This window comes from Moschus berezovskii, chromosome 12, assembly GCF_049115385.1.
Source record: "Moschus berezovskii isolate FMDL1 chromosome 12, NW_MosBer_1.0, whole genome shotgun sequence".
In the NCBI taxonomy this organism is placed as follows: domain Eukaryota; kingdom Metazoa; phylum Chordata; class Mammalia; order Artiodactyla; family Moschidae; genus Moschus; species Moschus berezovskii.
In genome coordinates, this window is record NC_142471.1 from 26,181,121 (window position 1) to 26,208,920 (window position 27,800).

A 27,800-nucleotide genomic window follows, 5' to 3' on the forward strand; every position below is an offset into this window, starting at 1 on the left:
CTCAGATGGTAAAAGTGTCTACCTACAATGCGGGAGACCCAGGTTTGATCCCTGGGTTGGGAAGATCCCTGGAGAAGGAAATGGCAGCCCACTCCTGTACTCTTGCCTGGAAAATCCCATGGACGGAGGACCCTGGTAGGCTACAGTCCACAGGGTCACAAAGAGTCGGACACAACTGAGTGACTTCACTTTCACTTCAATGGGGTAATTGGGGTAATTGCTAAATGTACAATTTCCCAGGCTTCTCCCCTTGGAGATCGTGAATCTCCAGAAATCTACCTATTCAGTCCCTGTGCACCTTTGGGAGATGCTGTGCTAGAGAGTGGAGAAGGAACAGGGGCACAAGCCAGACACAGCACAAGCCAGGGCAGGAAAGCCCATGTCTATGGTTTCAGCCTACATCCATGTGGCCACCTTGGCTACCAGCTGACTTCTGATGTGCAGGATGCTTCCATTTCTGTTTTTACCACCTACTAGCAATTTATGGCAAGCCACTCCAGTACTCTTGCCTAGAAAATCCCATGGATGGAGGAGCCTGGTAGGCTGCAGTCCGTGGGGTCGCTAAGGGTCGGACACGACTGAGCGACTTCACTTTCACTTTTCACTTTCACACATTGGAGAAGGAAATGGCAACCCACTCCAGTGTTCTTGCCTGGAGAATCCTAGGGAGGTGGGAGCCTGCTGGGCTTCCGTCTATGGGGTCACACAGAGTCGGACACGACTGAAGTGACTTAGCAGCAGCAGCAGCAGCAGCAATTTCCTCCATGTTTTATTTCACATTTTACAAGGAGTGACTCCGAATGGCCAGCTGGTCCCTTAGATTCAGGCAGCTGTGTCTAGGGTTGGGTGACCAGATTGGTGTGCATGGAGTTTCATTTATGCCTTGGGTATATGTCATGAAGCATGCCTGGTAGATGCAGCCAATTTTCCAGCACAGTTAATTTTGTACGAACACTTGTTAGTTCAAGGGTCTGCACACATGAGCTCCCATCCCATATCTGTGGCTGATGCTAACGACACTGGCAGGGTCCTAAGCAGAAATTCTGGCTGGCTGGATGCTGATGACTGAGTTGAATTCATCAGGGTCGGCCGCCTCACCCCAACACATGTGTCATTTCTACGTTCTTATTAATAGCATCTATCTTACACTGGGCTAGGTCATGTTACATTTTCTCCTTTTGGAATGACTCTGGCCCAAAATATTAGGCATCCTTGGCTCCTTAAGGGCCCGGATTAGGTGTTTGTCTCCCTTCCCTCCTGGAGTATTTTCTGTCTGTCCATGAGACTGGGGCTTGTGTGAAGCTGGTTTCTCTTCCCTGAAATCCTCCTGTCTTTTCCGCCTTATTTGCATTTTGTGGAGTATCTGCTCTCCCTTCCTGGTTGAGGTGGTTGTGGTGTGCTAGAATAAGCTCCATCCTAAGGGCTCATTTCTTTTTTTTTTTTTTTTAATTTTTGGTTGTGCTGGGTCTTTTTGCTGCCTGCAGGCTTTCTCTGGTTATGGTGTGCAGGCTTCTCACTGCGGCATCTTCCCTTGTTGCAGAGCACAGACTCTATACGCGTGGGCTTCGGTAGTTACAGTGAGCGGGCTCAGTGGTTGTGGTGCACACAGACTATACGCGTGGGCTTCGGTAGTTACGGTCAGCGGGCTCAGTGGTTGTGGTGCACAGACTCTGTACGTGTGGGCTTCGGTAGTTACAGTGAGCGGGCTCAGTGGTTGTGGTGCACAGACTCTGTACGCGTGGGCTTCGGTAGTTACAGTGAGCGGGCTCAGTGGTTGTGGTGCGTGGTCTTATACGCGTGGGCTTCGGTAGTTACAGTGAGCAGGCTCAGTGGCTGTGGTGCACAGACTCTGTACGCGTGGGCTTCGGTAGTTACAGTGAGCGGGCTCAGTGGTTGTGGTGCACAGACTCTGTACGCGTGGGCTTCGGTAGTTACAGTGAGCGGGCTCAGTGGTTGTGGTGCACAGACTCTATACGCGTGGGCTTCGGTAGTTACAGTGAGCGGGCTCAGTGGTTGTGGTATATGCGTGGGCTTCGGTAGTTACAGTGAGCGGGCTCAGTGGTTGTGGTGCACAGACTCTATACGCGTGGGCTTCGGTAGTTACAGTGAGCGGGCTCAGTGGTTGTGGTATATGCGTGGGCTTCGGTAGTTACAGTGAGCGGGCTCAGTGGTTGTGGTATATGCGTGGGCTTCGGTAGTTACAGTGAGCGGGCTCAGTGGTTGTGGTGCACAGACTCTATACGCGTGGGCTTCGGTAGTTACAGTGAGCGGGCTCAGTGGTTGTGGTATATGCGTGGGCTTCGGTAGTTACAGTGAGCGGGCTCAGTGGTTGTGGTGCACACAGGCTCTGTACGCGTGGGCTTCGGTAGTTGCAGTGAGCGGGCTCAGTGGTTGTGGTGCACACAGGCTCTGTACGCGTGGGCTTCCGTAGTTGCAGTGAGCGGGCTCAGTGGTTGTGGTGCATACTGACTCTATACGCGTGGGCTTCGGTAGTTACAGTGAGCGGGCTCAGTGGTTGTGGTGCACAGACTTATACGCTTGGGCTTCGGTAGTTACAGTGAGTGGGCTCAGTGGTTTTGGTGCACAGACTCTGTACGCGTGGGCTTCGGTAGTTACAGTGAGCGGGCTCAGTGGTTGTGGTGCATGGTCTTAGTTGCTCTGCAGCACATGGAATCTTCCCAGACCAGGGATTGAACCCATGTCCCTTACACCAGCAGGCAGATTCTTATCCACTGTACCACCAGAGAAGTCTCTCAAGGCACATTTCTAATACCACCTGCCTAAAGTGCATTCACATTTCCCCTCTCCCAGTGAACACATTTATTCCCTACAGGATGGCCCAGTGGGCAGGTCTGAGACGGCAGAGGCAGGCAGACTTGGGTCACACCCCAACTTTGCCCTTTCCTGGGAGGGTGCAAATCAATAGTCACACTTCTAGAGTCTTGGCACACGGCATACCTGTCTTGTGGGGGTGTGAGATTTCATGTTTATCGCAGTCCAACTTCTAATGCAGAGCTTGTGTATAGCAGACTCTCAGTAAATGATAACTTTTGGGGGTTTATACTTTTCATAGAAAATGGGGAATTTCTCTCCCTGGATCTTGGAGGATCCAAGTTTCGAGTCTTGAAGGTGCAAGTCTCTGAAGAGGGGAAGCGAAATGTCCAGATGGAGAGTCAGTTTTACCCAACACCCAATGAAATCATCCGAGGGAACGGCACAGAGGTACCAAGACTGGGGGCTGTGCGAAAGTGGTCGTTGGTACCAAGTTTCTGGATGACCTTAGCCCTGTGTCCTATGCTTTTTGTTCCCTGCAGCTGTTTGAATACGTAGCTGACTGTCTGGCAGATTTCATGAAGACCAAAGAGTTGATGCAGAAGAAATTACCTCTTGGCCTAACCTTTTCCTTTCCCTGCAAACAGACTAAATTAGAAGAGGTAAGACTGGTGCAAGTGAGGGAATAAGCTGTGTAGGATTTGGGTTTGGGGCTGGAGAATGTGGCATGTGAGGGGGTCCTGCTGGGAACAGGAAAAATCAGCAGGAGTTTTCTTGTTTGTTTTTTCTTTGTCTTTAAACAGTGAGGCGGACATGTGAGGCAGAGAATATGGTAACACGGCTGCCTTGAGTTTACACTTACCCTGTGCACAGCACAAGGAATGAAATGTTGTCACCACCAAGCTCAGTGGTTCTCAGACCTTGGTTTAGTCAGAACCCCTGGAGGGCTTGTTAAACACAGATTGCTTGGCCCCATGCAGGAGTTTCTTAACCAATGGAGCCTTAGATTTGTATTTTTAATAGTTACTGGGTGGTATGGATGTTGTTGGTCTGGCGACCACACTCGGAAGCACTGACATAGTTAACTAGAATAAGAAGGGGAAGGTTGGGGGAGTCTCCCTCTACAGTGAGCCCTTAGGAGGAGGGCTAGGTGGGGTCACTGGAGTAACAGTGTTACTGAGCAGACCTGGTGTCTGGGATATACTCTTAGCTGTGCAACTAGCCAGCTGGGCACTCGGGTAATCCACCTCTCTGTGCCTCAGATTATCAGTTTGTAAATGGGGAGAAGGTAAACCTGATCTTACGTGAATCTGTGAAAATAAATAAAGGGCCATATAATAGGACAGTGAGCTTTCTGGGGCCAGGAAGCCATTGTCTTGAATCAGGTCTCCTGCCTGGGGTGATGGTCCCTGAACTCTTGCTGCCTAGACCAGTCATGGCACCCAGCTCACAGCCAATTCATGGCCCCACCTTGACTTGGGATGTGTTTGATGTTGTTGGCTTGAGACATTTATTGATTATGGGATAGTGGAAAGGGAGTGGGTTTTCACATTTGATAGACCTGGCTTTGACTCTTGGCTCAGGACATGTTGTGTCCCCTGGGCAAGTTACTTAACTTCTTGGGTCCCTTGTTTTCTTATCTGTAAAACAGGGATACTGTCTATTCTCTGGGCTGAGGTCAAGTTTAGACAAACCCTCTGTAATGTGCTGAGCACTGTGCCTGGTGCATTGATGGTAGCTTCAAAGTTTTAATGAATGTCCCTATACAACTTGTCTCTTCATGCTTTTGTACCTTGTCCCTCAACTGAACAGATATTTCTGGAGGGCAGGCACTATTTTATATTGTTCTTCCTTTCCATTTCTAGGGTCTCAGGTACAGTGTCTTATATTTAATAGCTGCTTGATAACTATGTGACAGTTGAAAGGTGCAATCAACCATTTACTGGATTCCACTGAATGAGAATTTACCATCATCTATCTATATAGGATATGGACTGAGGTTTACTGATTAGTTATTTTCTAAAGAAAGAATTGGGGGGAAAATAGTGTAAAGGTTTCAGGGAAGTTAGAAGAGGCCAGGTAGAGTTTTGCTTGTCCTTGCATGCTGAAAAAACAGAGTTCCCCCAAGTCAGTAGGGGAAGTGGGGGGAGTCAGGATATCAGGCCTCAATTCTCCAGATAGTTAAACACCTCTTATCTGGCTTAGGAACAGAGAGAGACCTTAAGAAGAAGGAAGATTGTGGTAATGATGATAGACCATACCTCAGATTTTTACACTGTGTCTTGTACTATGTTGAACCCTCCATGTGTATAACTTCATTAAAATCCCAAAGCAATCATATGAGGCAGATAAAATTATTTCTATTTTATCCTTGAAGAAACTACTGTTCAGAGAGTTTAAGAGACTTATCGAAGGCCACACAGCCAAGAATTGCTCGGCCCAAGCTCAAAAACTCTCTGACCACGCTGATTTTCCAAAAAGACACAGCTCTAGAACGTTGTTTAAAGTGCCAGCAGGGGACTCCCTGGTGATCCAGTGGTTTATTCTTTCTGCTACCAGTATAGGGGGGTGCAAGCTTGATCAATGGTCAGAGACCTAAGATTTTACATGCTGTGTGGCATGTCACACACACCCTCGCAAAAAGTAAGTAAATAAAATTGTTTTAAAAAAAATACCAGCAGGTGCCTGAAAGCATTTTGACCTATTTTGTGTTGTTTCCCAATGAGGGTTTTCGGATGACATTTAAGCTAGGCAAGGGTGGCTTGATTATATCAAGTAAAGGTGAAAATATTTCTCTTCAAAGTCTAGTTGAATTACTTGCATTTTATAAGATTTCCTCCAAGGCTGCCTTTCGGTGAAGTCTGAAGTAGAAAAATTTCAGTCACAAGGAAATGCATTAGTAATAACAACCAAGAGTGGGCATAGCTGTTTAACCACGATTCTGCTGCATGTAAATTTGTGACATGAAAATAAGGGCTTTGGAGAAGGTGGAGTCTGATCGGCAGAAGGTGCAGAAGGAGGTGGGAAAGGGAAGACTTCTTGAGGGGATGTGACTGAGGAGGATTCTTCGTGACACTAAAAAATGATTAAAGAAGATCAGGGCATTGGACTTAAAGGAGCCAGGTCATTTTGTTATTGTTTTGTTTGTTTAAATGAGGAAACAGAAAAGTCTTAAAGAAAAATTTCTGTGTGTGTATGTGTGTTTCTGATGATAAAATGGCAGTAATTCCTAAAGGTAGGGGAAAAAAGAGAAAAGAGGATTGGAATTGAAAACTTTAAAGAAGAAAATAGAAATCTCCTCTAATTCCAACCTTCAGAGATACCCACTACTAGAATTATTGGGTTTTCCTTGCAGTCATGAAAGTGTTAGTCACTCAGTGGTGTCTGACTCTTTGGGATCCCATAGATTATAGCCTGTTAGCCTCCTCTGTCCCTGGAAGTACCCAGGCAAGAATACTGGAGTGGGTAGCCATTCCCTTCTCCAGGGGATCTTCCTCAACCAGAGACTGAGCCTGGGGTTCCTGAATTGCAGGCGGATTCTTTACTGTCTGAGCCCCTTGCAATCCTGTCTATATTGAATACTGGTGTTATGCTGTATGTACAGCTTTTTTTCCCACTTAACAATATGTCACATGCATTCATTCCCCATTTCCCCATATATCTCCCCTTAACAGGTCCCACATTGTCCCTGGCATCCTTTTTGAGGGGACACCACCAAACAATCTCTCACTCCTCTGTCCAGTGGGGCAGGAATTGGGGGCAGGAGGAGAAGGGGACGACAGAGAATGAGATGGCTGGATGGCATCACCGACTCGATGGACATGAGTTTGAGTGAACTCTGGGAGTTGGTGATGGACGGGGAGGCCTGGCGTGCTGTGATTCATGGGGTTGCAGAGAGTCAGACACGACTGAGCGACTGAACTGAACTGAACTGAAGAGGACAGAAGTTAGGGGGAGCTACCACTAGGCAGCACTGTGGTGCAGGGGAAAAAAAAAAACTGATCTCTGAAGTGGGGGTGGGGGATTAGTGTCAGAAACCTGCGTTCCAATTGGGCTGTCTCCTTCACTGACTATGAGACTTGGAGAAACTTCCTTCTTTTCTGAAGCTTCTCTGCTTTATTCATAAGCTGAGGGGGTGGGGCTAGTCAGGGAGCCCCACCTTTTTAAGTTTGGGCTCAACTCCTCTCCACTAGGTAACCTTGGGCATCTTTTAATCTCCAAGTTCTCCTTTAGTCTGAAAAATCCTGTGGTTATTTGCTATGTTAGACATGAAGCTTTTTGAGAAACACCACTTGTAAGCAGATAATGGATAATGCATATTGAGATCCATTTTTCCAAGTTGAAATTAAGTCCCCAAAAGAGTCTTACAAGGTAACATGTTGGTTCTGCTTTGTGGACCTGGCAAACTAGACATTCTGCACACATCATGTGTCTGCCACATTCCGGGTACTTCCATCAGGACACTTCCGAGACAGAGGCAGGGAGGTGGTGTTTCCATTTCCAGATGAGTAAACTGAGGTTCAGGGAGGTTAAATGACTTGGACAATGTTTTGTGAACCCAAGCATTCTGACTCTGCAGCCATTGTTCTTTCTGCCCCTGTGTGTAATATTTTAAGCTGCTCAGATGAGAGTCATAAGCATGTCGAAATTACTAGAAAAGGCCTCTAAGGAAATGAAAGAATTGGTGCGACTCAACTTAAAGAGAAGGCTACAGGGGACTCACTGTAGTAAGCATGAAATTTCTGCAGCTCATTTTCAGAACTGAGTGCCTTCTTTATTTTGTCTGGATCTAATATCTTCTCCCAGGGTATCCTGCTTTCATGGACGAAGAAGTTTAAGGCGAGGGGAGTTCAGGGGACAGACGTAGTGAGCTCTCTGACCAATGCTATGAAAAGACACCAGGTAAGGAACCCATCTTAGTGTGGGGCACTCTCCTAGTTCTGGCCCTTATCTCTTGTGGGGGTGGGGAAGGGTTGTCTTCTACTGTGCCTGCCCTTGAAGGAGAATCAGAGAAGAACTTGATCTTAAGAAAGTTCTCACTGTAGCACAGATGTGGCCAATTTGGATAAACCCTCCTGTGGGCCTGGTATGTGGCAAGCGTTCTGATTACTGTTGAAGGGTGACCCGTACTTCCGTGGGGCCTCCCCAACTGCCACAGCCTCTTGAGGGGGTCTTGGTTAGACTTGATGCTGTGTGATGCTGCAACCCTCACCTTTCCTCTCTGAGGCATGAAAGGTCATCTTCTTTCCTGTCTGGTTCTCTGTTCCATTTTCCACACCCTACTCACTGAATATCTCTATTTGTTGGATACATTTTATAATAATTTAAAGAACTATTAAAGCAAGCCATGCTCCTGGCTGAGCTGAGCACACAAATTAACCCAATTGACTTGTTACACTGACAACCTGAGAAATATTTTGAAGTATGCCCTTCCCGTCTTTTTTCTCTTTAAATAGCTATCATAGTCTTTTGTATGCTTTTTCTCTCATTGTTTTCATTTTGCTTTAAAATGCTCTCCCAAACCTTGTGGAACTGTGGTGCAATAACCCTAGCTGACTTGATAGAACAGGAAACCCCTGGTGCGGCTCGCAGAGAGGACTTGGCTGAGGCAGGTTAAAATGTCCCTGTGGGCGAGGACTTTGGTGTTTTCTGCTGGAAGCACCATTGCTCCTAGGACAAACATGATTCCTCAGCGTCCTTCAAGCACTGTTGGAGTCCTGGAGATCTGTCCCTCATGTTTTCATTGCTCAGAGGCCTTCACCCATGAAACAGGAGCAAGAGTTTCATTCACTCTTCAGTCTCAACTGCTCTTTTTCTCCCCTGGACCTTAAACCTTGACAAAGTCCTTCTTTCTTTTCTTTTTTTTTTAAACAATTTTAATTTTTTCTAGAAGACTATTTAACTTAATTTCAATATACGGTCATTAGAAGAAACAGAAACAGTGGAGAGGAATAACAGTGTGCACATCACCAAGTTGGGCCGACCACCTACGTCCACACTTGAACAACACAGGGAAGTCCCAAGTAATAGCAGTCTGGAGCCCCCGTTGGGAAAAGGGTCCCAGGTGGTGCACCACACCATGGGCGAGACTTCACATTGCAGTTCTGGGGGCTTCTGCTTATGATCCCAGCCTGCAAACTGATACTATTAATCAGTTTTCACATAAAAATGCAGCTCTGGTTTTCCTTTAACTTTTATAATGCTGTTCATTTCAACTTGTGAATCTTAAGATTCCTTAGACCCTGGGGGACTAGCTAGGTCTCCAGGGGCTTAAGAAAGTCCCAGACCCACTCCTTTTCTTGCCTAAAGTGCCACTTGACTTGCTGGTAACCACCAGTGTGCTTGCAAGCAGACATGTAGTTCTGCCAAGGTCGGAAGTCAGTCAGAGGCCTGCTCCCCTAATTTTGAATCCTGAACAAGACTACCTCCATTTAACTTCCCTGACAGTTCTTTCCTGTCTGCTAGTTCATCTTGAGTCACATGTGTGTAGGAGCACAGGAAAAGTCAGAACTGAAGGCAGACAACTGCTGAGGGACAAGGGCCTTATTTCTTACAGGCAGGCCCAGAGGGCAGGAGCTAGTGATTCTCCCAACCAGGCACCTTCATTACTTTTGCTTCCCCTGAGGGGAAAAGTAAGCAAACAGAACCTCCCTCCCACACACTGATGCCCTCTGGGGCTTGTGTTCCAGCAGGACTTAGATGTGGACATCCTGGCTTTGGTCAACGACACCGTGGGGACCATGATGACGTGTGCCTATGACGATCCCTACTGCGAAGTTGGTGTCATCATTGGTAACTCAATTTACCTTGCTCTTTGGAGGTGGGTTGAAAGGGGCTGGTTTGGGGCTTAGTTTCAGGAGACTCGGTAAATCTGTGGGAAGAGTATTGGCATTTTCTACTTAGAAGAGGCAATATAGGGAGACAGAAAATTAATACACACATTTATTCAACAAGTGTTCACTGAGTGACCATTGTGTGCTCGGCCTTGGGCTCTGCGTTGGATTCTTAATGGTGAGAGTCCCAAAGATCCCTGTTCTCATCAAACTTTCAGTGCAGAGGTGGGTGGGTGAGAGACCAAAAAGGCCAAAGCAAATCATATTTCAGGTGGTTAGTGTGATGAGGAATATAAGGCAGGGTGATGTGACTGAGAGTGAGGGCAGTGGGGTTGTGAGCTGAGACCTCACTGAGGGCTGACGTTTGAGCGGGGACCTCAGTGATGAGGAGGAGGGAGCAAGGCAGACATGGAGAGGAAGAGAATCCTGTGCCCTGTGAGAGGGGAATGGGTCTGGGCTGCTCGAGGAGCCCTGAAAGGCTGAATGGTCGTGAATCAAAGCAAGTGAGGCTGAGAGTAGAAGGCCATTCAGGTGAGAAAGAGTGGCTGGGACCGGGCAGATCGCTGAGGACAGGGGACACAGTCCCTGGAACGACTTTGACTTTAAACCCATGGGAGACAAGGCAGTAGAGGACTTTGGGTGGTGGATGGCCAAGTGGGGTGTGCATTTTGCAAAAGCGCATTTGGCTGCTGTGTAGAGAATCAATTACTGGGGGTAAGGCCAGCCAAGAGGCCACTGCGCTCTGCGGCGCAGGACCAGGGAGGCCTCAGCAAAGTGGGAGTATCTGTGGGTGGTCCCAACACCTGAGATGGAAGGGGGCCCTCCTGGAGGGTCCGTGAAAAGGGCTGCGTGGGGTCAGTAAGGCCACATGGACTGGATTTATAGGCTGTTCTCAAATGTCCCTTCAACCCTCCTATTCCTTTACTACTATTGGGGAAGGTTTTCTGAATTGTTTTTTCCTAATTGGCATCTCACTCTCCTCAGTCTGACCTTCCCAAAGAGCAGGATCTTTACATCTGGGGGTCTTGATTTGTATTCCCGTTTCTGGAGCCCCACTCCTCAGAGTGGGCCTGGCATTGCCCGACATGGCATCTGCTGAAGTCCGCTGTGTCTTACTGACTCTGATAACCTGCTAATTGGGTGCCAGTGTCTGTACTTTTCTGAGAAAAGCCTTTTCCAAATATTATATTGCAATTTAATTGCCTACATTTCATTTCTTATGTTGGCTTTAAAATCCTGAGACCTAAATATCAGCCAGGGAAAGATACTTAAAATTAAGACAATAATAACAGCAACAACAAAACAGCTTTATTGGGACTTCCCTGGTAATCCCGTGGTTAAGACCCCACATTTCCACTGCAGGGGGCACAGGTTTGGCCCCTGGTTGGCCAACTAAGGTCCCACATGCCACGTGTCATGGCCAAACAAACAAAGACTACCTTTGAAGCATAGGGTTTGAAGCATAAAAACCCTCTCATTTAGGTAATAATTAGTGATTTTAGTGAATTTATAGAGTTTTGTAATCATCACCACAGTCCAGCTGGAATGTTTCCATCATCCCAGTATGTCTCAAACAGGTGTGCCTGTCTGCAGCCACTCCTCAGTACTCCAGTATTTGAGGCATTTCCTTGGAGTGAATTAATGTTTGAATAATCATCACTGTCAAAGATAAGGATGTAGCTTATGCTAGGAACACTTTCTGGCAGGCTATGAGTAAGGAATATTTTTAGTATCAAATAGAGAAGAGGCTAAGTAGCACAAGGAAAGGATTAAAAATATTAGTGAGTCGGTGAATTTTTAAAAACATAAGATTCAGTTAACTCATCCTCCTCTCCGTAAATGTGCCCTGTCAGCTTTCATACATATTCATCAGGGACTTCTTCACAATTGACTCCATTCATAACAGCAAACCATTAACACCCTGACAAGTGTGGACTTGACATGTCAGCTTTATTCCTCATGAACTCCCAGGCTTGCCAAAGCTGCTTCCCTCAGCAAGAACCAGCCCTGGGAGTGCATCAAAAGCACTTTGTGGTGCATTCAGAGGACTCTTGGGGCGGCTGAGAGTTTCCTCTGTCTTTGCCCAGCTGGGAGCCCTCGCATCTGTTCGTTTTCTCTCTGATCCCTCGTCCAGGTACCGGCACCAACGCCTGCTACATGGAGGACATGAGCAACATCGACCTGGTGGAGGGCGACGAGGGGCGGATGTGCATCAACACCGAGTGGGGGGCCTTTGGGGACGACGGGGCCCTGGAGGACATCCGCACTGAGTTCGACCGGGAGCTGGACCTCGGCTCCCTTAACCCCGGGAAGCAGCTGTGAGTACCCTGTGCCGTAATCTGGGCATCGGCCCCAGTGACTGTCCACTCACTCAGGTACGCTTTATACCTGGGAGACTTCTTAGCTGTCGCTTGTTCTCCATCACAGGGAGTTTAAGAGGCAAGGCTCGTATTGATATTTCAGTTTCACCAGATAGATGAGGAAAGGGAAGCCAAAGATAGTGAGTGATTTCTCCCAGGTCATATCCCTGATCAAATTCAATCCAGAGGCAGGGGAGATACAGCCGTCAACCTGGTGACTCAAGTCATTGGAATGAATGGTCACAGAACAGATCAGCGCAGCCCGAGGAAGCACACATAACTCATTTGTGTTTCAGGGCTCCCCTGCACCTCACTTTCTCCGAGGCCTCATCACGAAGCACCTGGTGTGAGTCCCTCCCAGCCTCAGGTCTCATGGAGACTTCCTGCACTCTCATCCCACACTCACATGTAGTCTAAGCCTCCAGGGTCTGCCTCAGCTCTAACTGTATGCTGAGCTCCCTGAAGGCAGCTACACTTGGGATTTCCTCTCCTTTCTGCACATAGCGTCTTTACACATTGTTGCAGCTTTAAGTGTTTGTTAAAAAAACAAACAAAAAGTGTCTGTTGAATGAAAAAATACTTACAATTTAAAAAAATAATTTCAGATTTGTAGAAAAGTAGTGAGAATAGTACAACTTTCAGTCAAATTCCCAAATAATAACATTCTATCTCTGTGTATTTGTGTATACACAGACACATAAAATATACACCTGTATAAAATACACATGTCTGAATAAAATTATTTTTCTGAACCATCTGAGACTACAATTACAAATGTAGGATCCCTTCACCCCTAAATACCTCAGAGTATTACCTGAGAACAAGTGCATTCTCTTACATAACCAAAGTGTAATTGTCAAAATTAGAACATTAGCATTTAATCAGTTCTAATATCTAATTTGTAGATCTTACTCAAAACTCACCAGCTGCCCCACTAACGTCCTTTATTTAAAAAGAAAATTGTCCAGGTCCGGGATCACACATTACATGTTGCTGCTGTATCTCTTTAGCCTCTTTCAATATTCTATAATATATTTTTGCTTTTCATGGTCTTCAAGAATACAGACCATGTACTTCACAGCATCTCTCTCAACTTGTATTTGTCTGACGTTTCTCATGATTAGATTCAGGTGATGTATTTTCAGCAGGACGATCACACAAGTGGTGTGTGTCCTTCCCAGGGCATCAGATCTGGAGGTGTATAATATTTATTCAGTTACTGGTGACACAAATTCAAATCACTTGGTTAAGGGAATATTCGAGAGGTTTTTCCACCCCAAGTTATTCCCTCTGTAATGAATGAGTATCTGGTGAAGAGATACTTTGAGACTAGGCAGTTATCCTGTGTCTCATTAAACTTTTACTCTCTAGTTCTAGCGTCTATTGATGAATTTCTAGATCCATCATTCCCTCTGATGTTATTAGTTGCTATTCTACTGTAAGGAATACTGTAAGGAAGTATTCTCCTCCACTTACTTCCTTATACTAATATGGATTCTTTTATAATTTAATGAGTTATAGTTTTTTCCTATCATTATTTTATCATTCCTTCCTATCAAAATTTTTTTTCAGATTTAGCCAGTGGAAGCTCGCTCAAGCTAGTCCCTAAGTGCTTTTGACATGTTCCCATCACTCTTTAAGTACTTCCTTATTTTCTTGCGCAGTAAGATGCTCCAGGCTCACCATGTACTTTCCCAGTCCCAGCAATGGAATCAACCATTTTCCCAAGAAGCCCTGGTGAATAAACATTTTAAGTACTTCCTGGAAACCACTCAACACTAGAAGTGAATATCTGAGGAACAAATTTCTGCTTTTGATGTACTTGTTCCCCAGCATACACCCATTCTGCTGGTGACACAGAACAGTCACAGCCTAAAGAACTGGCTCCATTGTGGGTACTTTAGCATCCTCACACTATTCATTTCACTTAACACAATTCCACTGTCCCAAGCTCAGCTGGCATTTATTTCTATTGTCTTCTATTTTTGCCATGTTTTAAAACCTTTTATAATGAAATAGATAAAGTTGATTAGCAAACTGGTTGTCCTTGATTTTGTATTTTATTTTGTTTGCAGAATAAAAATTATATTTAATAGTTTACTTGGGAAACGGTTAGTAATTGCTTGTTGTATGCAGACTGAAAGGCCACATGTGGGTAACCTGGTGGTATATTTCACCCATATTATTTTGTGTGTGTGTCTATAGATTTTATTTTATTATTATGTTTAAAAATTGTATTGGAGTATGGTTGATTTATAGTGTTAGTTTCAGGGGTACAACAAAGTGATTCAGTTATACATATACATAGATTCATTCTTTTTCAGATTTTTTCCCATATAGATTATTACAGACTATTGATAGAGTTCCCTATTCTGTATAGTAGGTTCTTATTGGTTATCTATTTTACTCATATTATTGTAGAACCTCTCTGAGGCTATCTAAGCCCAACTAACAGGCACAACATCTTTTTCTCTTTGGCAGAAACGTGTAGGCGTTGGAAAAATTTCAAGTTTGAATTTGTCATGCTGTGGTTAGTGATCTTGGGAAAGTAAATTCTCTGAAGTTGAGATTTCTCTTATCTGAGAGTGGCACCCCCATGGCCAAGGGTGATTTGAGATAAAGATTCTTGGACTCAAGCACTTTGTGATCAGAAAACAGTCATAGGTTTCCTCTAGTTCAGTGCTCCTCTTTTATAAGTGGGAGAATGCAGCTCGGAGAGCTGCATGAGCTCTGAAGGGCGCCTCAAGGTGGGGCAAGTACTGAGGCCTCCTGACCCAGAAAGAGGCCTTTCCACTACTTGTGTTCCTGACCATGGGCCATGGCTCATGGGCTTGGGAAAGGAATGCTGCATAACCAAAGGCATTGCTGCTACTTATCTGTTCACCAAACTGTAGGTTTGAGAAGATGATCAGCAGCCTATACTTGGGTGAACTCGTCAGGCTCATCTTGCTGAAGATGGCCAAGGCAGGCCTCCTGTTTGGCGGCGAGAAATCCTCTGCTCTTCACATTAAGGGCAAGATTGAAACACGGCATGTGGCTGCCATGGAGAGGTGAGCTTCTGGCAGGGTCCCTCCCACCTTGACTCTGAAGGGGGTAGGGCGGGCAGCCAAGGCATGGTGTGCTCATGGGAGTGGTGCATAGGAGGAACCAGATCTTCCTTCTTCACCGGGATGATTTCAGACCTGCGCACGGCTTCAGGGGGATTAGCAGTGCCTGTCATTCTTCACCTGTAGCTTCTGGTTGGTTTCAGTAGGCAGGGATTCTGCTGTTGGAGGTTTACCCTCCTCTCATGTTTTATTGCCTTTTTCCTCCCTAAACTGGTGACATAACCTTTTTAGGGTTGCAGACCCCTTTGAAAGTCTAAGTTTTGGACCCTTTACCCCAAAAATGCACACTTGCACACAATTTTGCTCATAATATCAGGGCATCCTTAGGACCATTAAGGCCCTAGCATGGAATCCAAGTTAAGAATTCCCACTACAGCAATAATCTTCTCTACCTGCTGCTGTCAGGGACTGCATTTGGCTTTGGCTTTGGTGATTAGAGGGAAGAGCTCACACAAAGGTCTGCAGTAGGGAGCTGACTGAAGAGGGTGACTGGCCCCGGTTGACTCAAGATCCTGTTAGAAACCCTGGCACTGTCCTGAGCTTTGCAATCAGCTTAGATTCTGAGCTCAGCAGGGTGACATCTGACTTCCAGAGTCTGTGTTTATACAGACCTTGGCAAGGACTGAGTTGCTATGAAAGGCAGTGCAGTACAGGGTGCTTACACGGGTGGGCTCCTTAATCTAACTGCCTGAGTTCAAATCTTGACCCTTGCACTCACCAGCTGTGTGCCTATGGACAGGTTACCTACCCTGTCTGTGCCTCAGATCCCTCTTCGGCACAGTAGGATAATGATGGTCCTCCCCCCAGGTTTGTTGTGAGGACTGAGTTAACACACATGTCAAGTCCTTAGACTAGCACCTGGCACATAGTGAATGAGCAATAAGTGGTGGCTGCCATGATCACTGTTGAAATCATCATTATTATTATATGACGATGTGCCAGCCTGTTTGTGTTCACAGTCCTGAGAGGTGGGAACAATCTCTCTGAGGGGGATTCCCATGGAACGGGGCAGTGTGGTCCTCTCATTCCTGTCCCCTGGTCAGGTACAAAGAAGGCCTAGGCAATACGAGAGAGATCCTGACAGATCTGGGCCTGGAGCCTTCGGATGCAGATTGCATTGCGGTCCAGCACGTCTGCACCATCGTCTCCTTCCGCTCAGCCAATCTCTGCGCAGCTGCCTTGGCAGCCATCCTGACACGCCTCCGGGAGAACAAGAAGCTGGTACGGCTGCGGACCACGGTGGGCATGGACGGCACACTCTACAAGATCCACCCCCAGTGAGTGCGGGCCGCTGGCCCACACCCTCCGCAAGCAATCTCCCCTGGAGCAGAGTCCAGTTTTCTTTCTAAACTAGGCTGCTTCTCTGGGTTGCCAGAACCGACCATATTCTATAGTTCTGAGATTATACAGCAAAGGGTGAATTCAGAGATTACATTCATCTAGCTGCCTGGGCTGCTTTAGGTATCATTCTTAAAGGAATATTTTGCTAAAGCCAATAGCCTGACTAGCAAGGGCATCCATCTGTGTGCTTATCCATCTATCTATCCCTATATTCATCTATCTATTATTATTGAATACTCACTATGTTAAGATAGGAAAGTAAGATATGTCCAGTTATAAGTGGGGATATAACTGGATGGCAGAGGTTGCCCTGTTCACATGAAGGATACCGGTAGGAAAACACAGAAGAAGGGAGAATGAAAGCCCCTCTGACTAATAGAGGTGTAATTGAAAGTCAGGTGTGTACACCTGGGAAGAGCTGGGGGAAGAAACCTTTCCCTATGGGCAGAGATGATGTTCGATCAATATACCGTGAGTGTACACTTGCTAAATTGCTTCAGTTGTGTCTGACTCTTTGCGACCCTATGAACTGTAGCCTACCAGGCTCCCCCGTCCATGGGATTCTCCAGGCAAGAATACTGGAATGGGTTGCCATGCCCTCCTCTAGGGCATCTTCCTGATCTGGGAATCGAACCTGCAGCTCCTGCATTGCAGGCAGATTCTTTACTGCTGAGTCACCACGGAAGCCCATATATTCTGTGTGGATATGCCCTACTAGTTGTAATATTAGTGATAAAATAACCACTTCTTTGAGGCTTCCAAGGGTTCCTTCCACTCCCTCAGATGACCTGGACCCTACCCTAGCCACCCCCATTGTCTCCCTCCATCCAGCAACTAAAGGGGTGAGCCTTGGCCCAGCAGGGCTCCCCATGATGCTGTTCCACTGCTCCACCTGTATCTGTTTCTATTGGCTGGGCCCGGGCCTTTATGGTTTTCACATATTTTGCCGTCACTCCTGCCTTCAGATACCCGAAACGCCTGCACAAGGTGGTGAGGAAACTGGTCCCGAACTGTGACGTCCGCTTCCTCCTGTCAGAGAGTGGCAGCACCAAGGGGGCAGCCATGGTGACCGCAGTGGCCTCTCGGGTGCAGGCCCAGAGGAAGCAGATTGATAAGGTGCTGGCTCTATTCCGGCTGACCCAAGAACAACTTGTGGGCATTCAGAACAAGATGCGGGTTGAGTTCGAGTACGGGCTGAAGAAGGATACCCACCCGCTGGCCACAGTCAAGATGCTGCCCACCTACGTCTGTGGGATGCCAGATGGCACAGGTAGACCCTGCGCCACTCCCTTCTCTGATGGGCCACCCGGAGCTCCATCCAAGCTCCTTAAACCCAGTTAGGATCTTTGTTTCAAGAGCCTTGGGTTCGCGTCTATAATGGAGGGAGGGAGAGTACTCTGCTGAATCTGTTCTTTGGTTGATCCAGGGCACTGGCAGTGAAGAATACCTAAGTTAGGTTCCATGTGTGTGAAGACCCAGATGCTGTCCCTGGGAGCTACCATCTGGACACGTGGCGTGTCTGGCTTGTCTTCTGCCCTTTCCTCTGGCTTTCTTCTCTCCTGGGGCTTGGTTCTCTTCCTCTCCCCTCTCTTCATTTTCTGCCCCTGACTTTTCTGATACTTGATCCTTTTCCTGGTCCTCTGTGCTCAGCTGACAAGAGCTACACAACAGTGAAGTCAGTTCTTTAGACAAATAACTCCACCTCTTTGCATCTCCGGAATCTCACCGAGATATAATGATCTTTGTAAAATGCTTCATTCATCTCTTTAATTTGCTTTTGACTCTTTAGTTTCATTTTGTGCTCACAACCACTCTGTATGTTATGTAAAGAGAGAATGATTCCCATTTTATGAATGCCAAAACTGAGACTCAGAGAAATTAGGTGACATACTTAAGGTTACACAGCTGTACTTGGAATCTCTCAACAACAAAGATCTTTTCCAGGGCCAGTATCCTTCGAGTCTACTTGGGGGAGAAAATGAGAGCAGGAAAAGACACTATTCAATTATTTATTCTTTCATCTCTTTTTTCCTTTGGCCTCCATTCCTCAAAGTTTCATTAAGTAGCTGCTATAGGTCAGGCTCTGTTGTAGGCACAGTGACAGAGCAGAAAAGAAAACACAGTCCCGACCTTCATGGAGCCTTTGTTGGGCTAACAGACAGTAAACAGATAAACACCAGATGATGCCATGTCACAGCAGGGCTATGAAGACAAACAGAGCAGAATCGGGGGTGAGAGAACTGGCCTGGGTGAGGGCTTTGGCAAATTCAAGGAATAGCAAAATGACCAGTGTGATTAGAACAGAGTGAATGAGGCAGTCAGCAAGAGGAGGGATCACACAGAACAGACAGTGACGCTCTGAGATGTCAGAGAAGCAAGAGGTGCTGCACTGGAAGTGTTGGCTGTTGGACTTGATGTGGTTTCTTATCAGTCTGGTGGGGCCGAGGGAATCCAGCCATGGGAAGAGCGGGACAGAGGACCATTCCATGCTGCGATGAGCAGTTCCTTTAGGCCCTCCAGACAGAATGGAAGCACCTTCCTGTAGTCTGGTCGCCTGACCTGGATTCACCCTCCAAGGTTCCTTGAGTATAAGTATCATGTGTGGCCGTTAGCGGACACCAGGGAAAGCAAGCTGGCCTCGGATGGGCTCAGGATGCCTGCCCAGGGCTCTGACACCATGCTCGCTGACCACCACACCCCTTTGGCCCCTGAACCTCAGGCCAGCAGGCTCTGGGTCTGTTCTCTTTCGGCAACTCTTCTTCCTCCCACTGCCTGCACACGAGGCCCTGCTCAGTGCATGCTGGTGGAATGCCACACTCACTCCCTCTACCACAGAGAAAGGAAAGTTCCTCGCCCTGGATCTGGGGGGAACCAACTTCCGGGTCCTCCTGGTAAAGATCAGAAGTGGACGACGGTCAGTACGGATGTACAACAAGATCTTCGCCATCCCCCTGGAGATCATGCAGGGCACGGGCGAGGAGGTAAATGCTGGCCGGGGGTTCACCCTCCGAGGGGCCAGCCTGCCATCCACCCTGTACAGTGCAGATCCAGCATGACTGCCGCTGTCTCTCTCCCTGCAGCTGTTTGACCACATCGTGCAGTGCATTGCCGACTTCCTGGACTACATGGGCCTCAAGGGAGCCCAGCTGCCTTTGGGCTTCACGTTCTCGTTTCCCTGCAGGCAGACGAGCATTGACAAGGTAAGATGGTCCAGCCTGGCTGGCCTCCCTCCTGCACCTGGGGAGTCTCAAGGCAGCTCTGAGTCACTGTTCACTTTATTTAGGGGTCTCAGGTTCAGGGCAGCTGGGGAGACATGATCAAGAATTTAGACTATTTAATTTTTTCTATTTACTGTGTTCCATTTTCACTATTACTGTTTTATGGATTGAAGTTTGCAAAATGCTTTGCTGCTGCTGCTGCTAAGTCACTTCAGTCGTGTCCGACTCTGTGTGACCCCATAGACGGAAGCCCACCAGGCTCCCCCGTCCCTGGGATTCTCCAGGCAAGAACACTGGAGTGGGTTGCCATTTCCTTCTCCAATGTGTGAAAGTGAAAAGTGAAAGTGAAGTCGCTCAGTCGTCTCCGACCCTTAGCGACCCCACGGACTGCAGCCTACCAGGCTCCTCCATCCATGGGATTTTCTAGGCAATAGTACTGGAGTGGCTTGCCATTGCCTTCTCCGCAAAATGCTTTAGGGTCGTATAAAAGGACACATGGATAAAATTACTGTTAAAAGAGAGGTCAAGTCATATTATCAAGAGATAAGAAGTAATGACCAGTTAAGGCAAGTTATAAAACTCTTAGTCTGTAATATTCCATGTGTCTTCCTGGGTGGTCAGTGTAAACAGGGAAACACACTAGGTTGTAAGGCTTTTATTGTCTGATGAACAAAAGCTTACCAGTGCTTCTGAAGAAATGCATTTCTTTCCTGATATTAGACTCTCAGGAGACATTGATCACATTGACACATTTTGTTGACACTGAAGAACTTCATGGATGATGATTTTAATAAATTGTTCCTAATAATTTAGAAACGCGTATCACATGACTTTTCTTAGATAAAAGCACCATTCACCTGCTCAAGGAGCACAGAGTACCCTCTTGCTCTCTAATAGCCTTATGTCAGTCAAGCTGTCTGATCTGGTGTAAAAGCAGAACGCCACTCTCAATTTACAGAGAGAACCCTGGTCAGCCCAGCAAATCAGCCAGAGAGCTCACGACAATAATAAGAATGGCACCAATGACTTAAGACTTTGTCTGATCCCGTCAGTGTCTCCATGATATACACATTATTTCTGTTTTGTTTATTTTACCATCTTTTATTGTGGTAAAATTTATATAACATTTACCATTTTGACAGTACAGTACCATTTTGAAAGTACAGGTGTGCTGTGCCATTAAGTACATCACATTGTTGTTAACTATCACCACTGTCCATCTTCTGAAGTCTTTCATCTTCCCAAACTGAAACTCTATACTCATTAAACAATCTCTCTCTCCATTTGCCCTTCTCCTAGCCCCTGATAGCCTTTATTTTACTTTCTGTCTCTATGAATTTGACTATCTTAGGTATCTCATCTAAATAGAATCATAACAGTATTTGTTGTTTTGTGACTGGCTTATTTCATTTAGCATAATGTTCTCAAGGGTGATTCACATAGAATTCCATTCCTTTTTAAAGCTGAATGATATTTTCTTGTATGTTTACATGCTATTTTTAATCACCATTTTGTTGTTAAGAAAAACAGAGGCACAGAGAAGTTAAGTTTCCAGGTTACCATGTCTATAAACAGTGGTGGAGGGGTCAGTCCAGGACACTGGCCTGAGAGCCCAGGTTCTTGCACTTTGCCCTCAGGACCTGGAACCCAGTGTTTTTGGACCATTTCAGCTATAATGCACAGTATACTTACATATATATATATATATATATATATATGTAATTAAGACAAAAAATAAAGAAATAGTACCTACCCTTGTTCTGTGCATTTTATTTTCTATCCTGTTTTTCATATGAGGAAATTGAGGCATACAGTCTCATCCAATCAGCAAAACCAGAACTGAAACAGAACTCTCCAGGACTCTGAGAATGCCATGAAAACCCACTCACCAGGCTTACCTCTCACTCCTAATCATTCAGAGAACAGGAAGAAAGGGGATCAGAAGGTGAAATTATCTGGTAATATGGCTAGATCTCTCAAAATTAAAAACGCTAGAATGCTAAGAGCCATAAGATCCATTTCTCAAGATTAATGAACAAGAATGTTCATTACACCATCACTTTTTAATAATGAAAAGTTAGAAATAACCCAAATGCCTGGCAAGGGAAAATGACTAAATAAAAAATGGAAATAAATTTTCATTTCCCCTAAAATGGAAAATGACTAAATATAGCATATCACTCATATGAGATTGCTGGATTTTTATTTAACAAACACACATGTAGTGCTTGTTTGGTGCCTGATGATGTACTAAATGCTTCACAGACATTACCTACCCAGTCAGGAGGCCAACAGAGTGCAATAGTTTGAGAGCATGGGTCTGGAACCACATTGCCTCAGTTTGCATCTTGGCTTCTCCACACTTACTGGCTGTATGACCTTGGATGAATTACTTAACCTCTCTGCACCTTTTACTTCCTTATTTGAAAAGTAGGGATTAAAATAGTACTCTTAGGTATATTTTGTGGATTTTAAAATTTATGTACAATTATACTTGAGGAATATTTTCCATGTTAACTGACCAGGAATGGTATAAAAGATATATTACTGAGTGAGAAAAACAAGGGCTTCAAATGTGGCCTAGTGAAAAGAATCTGCCTGACAATGCAGGAGACACAGGAGACATGGTTTCAATCCCTGGGTCAGGAAGATCACCTGGAGAAGGAAATGGCAACCCACTCCAGTATTCTTACCTGGGAAATCCCATGGACAGAGGAGCCTGGTGGGCTACAGTTTACAGCCTGATGGGCTATAAAAACAAATTGCAGCAGGCCACACACAGTATGAATTCGAAAGCACACATAAACGAAGAGAAAAAAATCTGTAAGGATTCATTATCGGGCTGATAATAGAGGTAGAAGATAATAGGTAGAAGAGGGTAGAAGAAGATAATGAAGATAACAGAAGATAATGGACTTCCTTTAATGGCTCAGACGGTAAAGCGTCTGCCTACAATGCGGGAAACCCGGGTTCGATTCCTGGGTCGGGAGGATCCCCTGGAGAAGGAAATGGCAACCCACGCCAGTACTCTTGCCTGGAAAATCCCATAGATGGAGGATCCTGGTAGGCTACAGTCCACAGGGTTGCAAAGAGTTGGACACAACTGAGCGATATAACTTAACTTTCAATAGAGGTTACCTCCCACGTTTAGGGGGATGGGGAGTTAAAGGAGACTTTGTTGTTATCAATCGCACTGAGTTTTTACAAAGGTAATGCATTCTTGTATTACTACTGCCATTAAAAATCAATACACATAGAAATGGAAGTTGGGGGTGGAGGGGGGAAAAGCCGCGTGCAGCTGTCCATGGTCCTGAGTGGTCCACAGGCACCAGGACACAGCTGCTCCTCCTGACTTGGGGCACTGGGCCTCCAGGCCTCCCTCCCAGCAGTTCTGACAGGTTCACGAAGACATAACTAAGAAGGAAGGGAGACCAATGGAGAGCTTGGCGCAAAGACACCAATGGCTGAGGAGAAAAAAAAAAACTTTCTTTAAAAATAAATGAAATGTAGTTGATTTACAATACTATATTAGTTTCAGGTATATAACGTAGTAATTTGATGTTTTTATAGGTTGTACTCCATACAAAATTATTATAAAATACTGACTATATTCTCTTGCTGTACATTACATCCTTGTAACTTATTTATTTTATACCTAGTAATTTACATCTTTAAGTCCCTTTCACCTATTTTGCCCCTCTCCTCACCCCTCTTCCTTCTGGTAACCAGTAGTTTTTCAAAAAAGAGAGACTTTAAAAAAATGTGATTTGGTATAATTGCAACTAATTAGAAAGGTTTTTCAACTGGGGTTGAATCTGTAAGGTTCTACATATATTCACCAGGAAAGGAGCGAGGAAGCCCAGCTTCCCAAGGCCTGTGGAAAAAAGGGGGAGCCTGGAGCTGAGGGCCTCAGGGTGAGGTGGCCATTCGTCCCCTGGGGTTGGGGGTGCTGCCATTAGAGCTTCTGGCCATCTCTCCTAGCCCAGCCGCTCTCCTGGCCTAGACACCCCAGCTTTCCCTGCATTCACCCACCCCCAGCTCTAGGTATGGAGTTTGAGGCTAGATAACTCTTGCTTCTGGCTAACAGTGTAACCATCTTTTTAAAAATTAGAAATACTATTTCTTGGTATTATAAAAAGTTAGACATATTGATTTTAGGAAAATTAGAAAATATAGACAAGCAAAAAGGAGACACTGAAAGGTATCTGTAATCTTACACCTAAAGAGAACCACTGTCAACCCTCTGGTGTATGCATTGTTCCAGACCTTTTTCTAGATTTGAGTGTGTGTGTGTGTGGGTTTTGAAAGAATAATAGAATAATTCACCATCTGTATTTGTTTAATGTGAGTTCACTTAACAGGGTATGGTAAACATCTTCCTCTAATGGCTAATGTTCTCTTAAAGAATTATGTTTTTGTGGCTATAGAGCATTTCCTATATTGATATACAACGATAGATCCATATTGTTGGAAAGACAGAATGTGTGTGTGTGTGTGTGTTAGTTGCTCAGTTGTGTCTGACTCTTTGCGACCCCATGGACTGTAGCCCACCAGGCTCCTCCATCCATGAAATTTTCCAGGCAAGAATACTGGAGTGGGTAGCCATTCCCTTCTTCAGGGGATCCTCCCAACCCAGGGATCAAACCCACATCTCTTGTGTTGAAGGCAGATTCTTTGCCACCTTAGCCACCCATTTTTCCTGTGAAACAATGCTTTGATGAACATTTTGTAGCTTTATCTTTGATCATGAAGATGTGATTGATTGGATAAATCAGAAGTGGTCTTGTTCTGTGCAGTGATGGCCAGGGAATGTGAGTTGATGTAAATTTCTTCAATTATTCCACTCATGGTGTCTGAGCATCTTTCTTCATGGTGCCTCTGGATCCAGTGTTAGGGACCCAAATGGAAGCACAGTCAAAAGCATTTGACCAGCAGTTAGCTGTAGTCCCTTGCATCTGTCTGATGCTGAGGTTGTGCAGTGGTTCCAGCAAACTGTTGCTCAAATGAATTTGCCTTCCTTTCTTTCAGGGAACACTCATTGAATGGACCAAAGGCTTCAAAGCTACTGACTGTGAAGGGGAAGATGTGGTGGATATGCTCAGGGAGGCCATCAAGAGGAGAAATGTATGATATGGTGTTGAAGCTCATACCTGACCTGTCCCTTCCCCAAGGCCCCTGTGCTCTGTCATCAGACACCAGCCCTGCGACTCTGGCCTCTGCCCACCTCAGCTGATGTGCCCTCTTGAGACTGTTTGGCCTGCACATCCTACTTACAGCAGAGCTCTCTTCCTTTGCAGGAATTTGACCTGGACATAGTTGCAGTTGTGAATGACACAGTGGGGACCATGATGACCTGTGGCTATGAAGATCGTAATTGTGAGGTTGGCCTGATTGCAGGTAAGTGATCAGGCGTGTCCCATTGGCCTGCTCCCATCTGATCTTTTGGAAGTTACCTTTTAACATACTGAGGGTCAGGGGGCCATTGTTCCATTACATAGGGGCTCTGAAGCCAGCTTTGTCCATGGCTGAGATGAAGTTAAGATTGGGATTTCAGGTCTCCTAATTCCCAAGTCTTTACTTAATATCTTTTCCCCTAAGGGTTCTAAGCCAAGGTTGTCCTTTATGTTGAGGAAGGAGAATACCATAAAAAGAGGGAACTTTCACATTTGGGCCTTGGGGCAGATTTTACTGGGTGGAGGGAGACCACAGTTGGATCATGTTGGTTGGCCTGGAGCTGAGAGAGCTAGATTTTCATTCCAGCTCCAACTTGTACCTCTTCTGTTCTCTGACCTCTTCTGGCTGTCAGAAGGTGCACAGGATGGGGAAGAGTTGGAAAGAAACCTAGGAGAGGAGCAGGGAGTGGCTGGAGGTATGATATAGGCATTTTCGGAGTCTTCTGGAAAAGTCTGGCAGTGATTAAGGGCAAGGGTATATTCCAGGGGAATGACTGTAAGTGGTGAGGGGACTGGTGGCATTTGAACAGGTGGAGACAGGGGCAGTGGGCATTCCAAGTGACAGGCGCTGGTTAAATAATCACAGAATCTGAGAAAATTGTTCCAGCTGGTTGTCTGGGTTTCCTGAGGGTAAGTGGTACATATCACAAGGAGACGGGGATATATTGAGATGTCTTCAGTGCCAAGGAGAGGTTTCATCTCACTCTAAACCTTACCTGCTTTGTGACCTTGGGCAGGTTGCTTATTCTGTCTGGACTTGAGCTTCCTCTTCCATGGGAAGGGTTGGGCTAGATCTGGGAGGTCGAAGAGGTGAGATTTGTTTGATTGAAGATGATAATTGCCTGGACTGTTGTCTTGAGAATAGTTCTGAGACCAGGTCATGGACAAAGGAGAAGAGGGTGGCTTTCAGATACCAAGTGTCTGCTTATCCAAGACTAGATGGTTCCTCATGGTCCCTTCCAGTTCTTCTAACTGTGACTACTTGGAGTTCACTTTGTGTGCCTATGGCTTATCAATAATGAGGAGGGTGAGGAGGAGGAGAATGGTATCACAGGTATGAATTCTATGTGGAGGAAACTTACAGACATCATCTCATTTTTTTTTCTTGATAACAAATCTATAAGGCAGGTGTTAGTTCCTTTTTACAGATGAAGAAATTGGATATATGAAAGGTGAAATACTTGCCTGTAGTCACCCAACTATAAATATAAAGCTGAAGTCCACACCCAGCTGTATCTGACTCCAAACCTAAATTCCTATCTACTGTACCCTGCTGGCTCTTTAAGACCTGGTTGTGTCTTCTGAAGACTAAAGTCCCTTCATGATTCCTTCTAGGGACAGGCAGCAACATGTGCTACATGGAGGAGATGAGAAACATTGAGCTGGTGGAAGGGGATGAAGGGAAGATGTGCATTAATACCGAGTGGGGAGGATTTGGAGATAATGGCTGCCTAGATGATATCCAGACCCAATATGACAAGGAGGTGGATGAGGGGTCCTTGAATCCTGGCAAACAGAGGTGAGAAGGGGATGTGTGTACATTTCTGTAGGTCGTCCAACTTCAGCAGATCTATGGGGGTGCCCTGTTCATATTACAGATATTTGTATAGTTTGTATATTTATGACAACTCTTCATCAGATGTCAGTGAAGTATCTAATTTGAACAAAAGCAAAGGTGGCCCAGTGGTAAAGAATCCTCGTGCAATGCAAGAGACGCAAGAGACATGGGTTCTATCCCTGGGTCAGGAAGATTCCCTAGAGAAGGAAATGGCAGTCCATTCCAGTATTCTTGCCTGGGAAATCCCATGGACAGAGGAACCTGGCAGGTTACAGCCCATGGGGTCACAAAGAGTCTGACACAACTAGAGCATGGACACAGCAGCAGCAAAATTTATGACAGGTTTCCAACAAACAGAAGGTGTGCCTTTTTCTAATTACCATAAGGTTACCATTAAGTCTAGTGGTAGCTTTGGAAATGAGGCCAAGGTTGTCAGGAAGTCTATTCACTGTTTCCTTGATGTCACATGGCAGGGGCATGGCAGGCCTCTCAAGATGGGTTTCTAGTTTAGAGGTCGACATCCTCAGTCTTTCAAGAGCAGGCTGCCAGGTTGCTGACCTCTGTGGTTCTGGGGTTGGGGAAGTAACAGCAAGTGAAGGATGGGAATCCTGGTTCTCACCCATGACGTCATGTCCCAGCTTGGGTCACAATCACTTGTAAGGGTTATTCCAATTGCTAACCATATTAAAAACACTGAAAACAATGAATGGTTAAAAAAAAAAAGCAAACACAAAACAGAGTACATTTGCATTTGCATTCTCATATAGCTTCTTTAGTAGGAGAGAAAGGGGTAGAGCAAGCATGGGGGGCACTGATTATTAACCTGGGCCCATCTGTTTCCATAGGGGTTGGCATACTTTTTCTGTAAAGGATCAGAGAGTAATGGTTTACTCTCAGGCCATGTGGTCTTTGTCACAACTGAGCTCAGTGTCTTTCTATATAAAATAAGATGAAAATATAGATTTACTGTGTGACAGTATCCGAGTGGAAAAGTTGAGCTAGGAAATGTGATGGGATGCCTGGGTCATAGACGCCTTGCTGACTATTCAGCTGAGAACACTCAGTAGCAAGAGGCTTGACAAGACCGAGACCAGCCCTGGTGGTCCCACATCTTCCTTTGGCGCTCGTCTTTGTAGCTGGGAGGCAGGCGAGTTACCG

The 27,800-nt window shown here is 45.8% G+C and overlaps 1 protein-coding gene across 2 annotated transcripts in view; it reads left to right on the forward strand.

Annotated features, from left to right (window-relative positions):
* The window catches only part of HKDC1 (hexokinase domain containing 1), a 47,534-nt gene that overhangs the window by 11,440 nt on the left and 8,294 nt on the right, over positions 1-27,800 (forward strand). The window contains exons 3-15 of one of the 2 annotated variants that reach the window (XM_055425577.2): positions 3,074-3,222; positions 3,315-3,434; positions 7,579-7,674; positions 9,462-9,564; positions 11,740-11,923; positions 14,860-15,015; positions 16,116-16,349; positions 17,379-17,683; positions 19,249-19,394; positions 19,494-19,613; positions 24,660-24,755; positions 24,929-25,028; positions 26,420-26,603. In XM_055425577.2, the coding sequence (XP_055281552.2) occupies positions 3,074-3,222; positions 3,315-3,434; positions 7,579-7,674; positions 9,462-9,564; positions 11,740-11,923; positions 14,860-15,015; positions 16,116-16,349; positions 17,379-17,683; positions 19,249-19,394; positions 19,494-19,613; positions 24,660-24,755; positions 24,929-25,028; positions 26,420-26,603 (1,993 nt within the window). The remainder of the gene's footprint in view (positions 1-3,073; positions 3,223-3,314; positions 3,435-7,578; positions 7,675-9,461; positions 9,565-11,739; positions 11,924-14,859; positions 15,016-16,115; positions 16,350-17,378; positions 17,684-19,248; positions 19,395-19,493; positions 19,614-24,659; positions 24,756-24,928; positions 25,029-26,419; positions 26,604-27,800) is intronic. The other variant, XM_055425578.2, reaches the window with a different exon arrangement.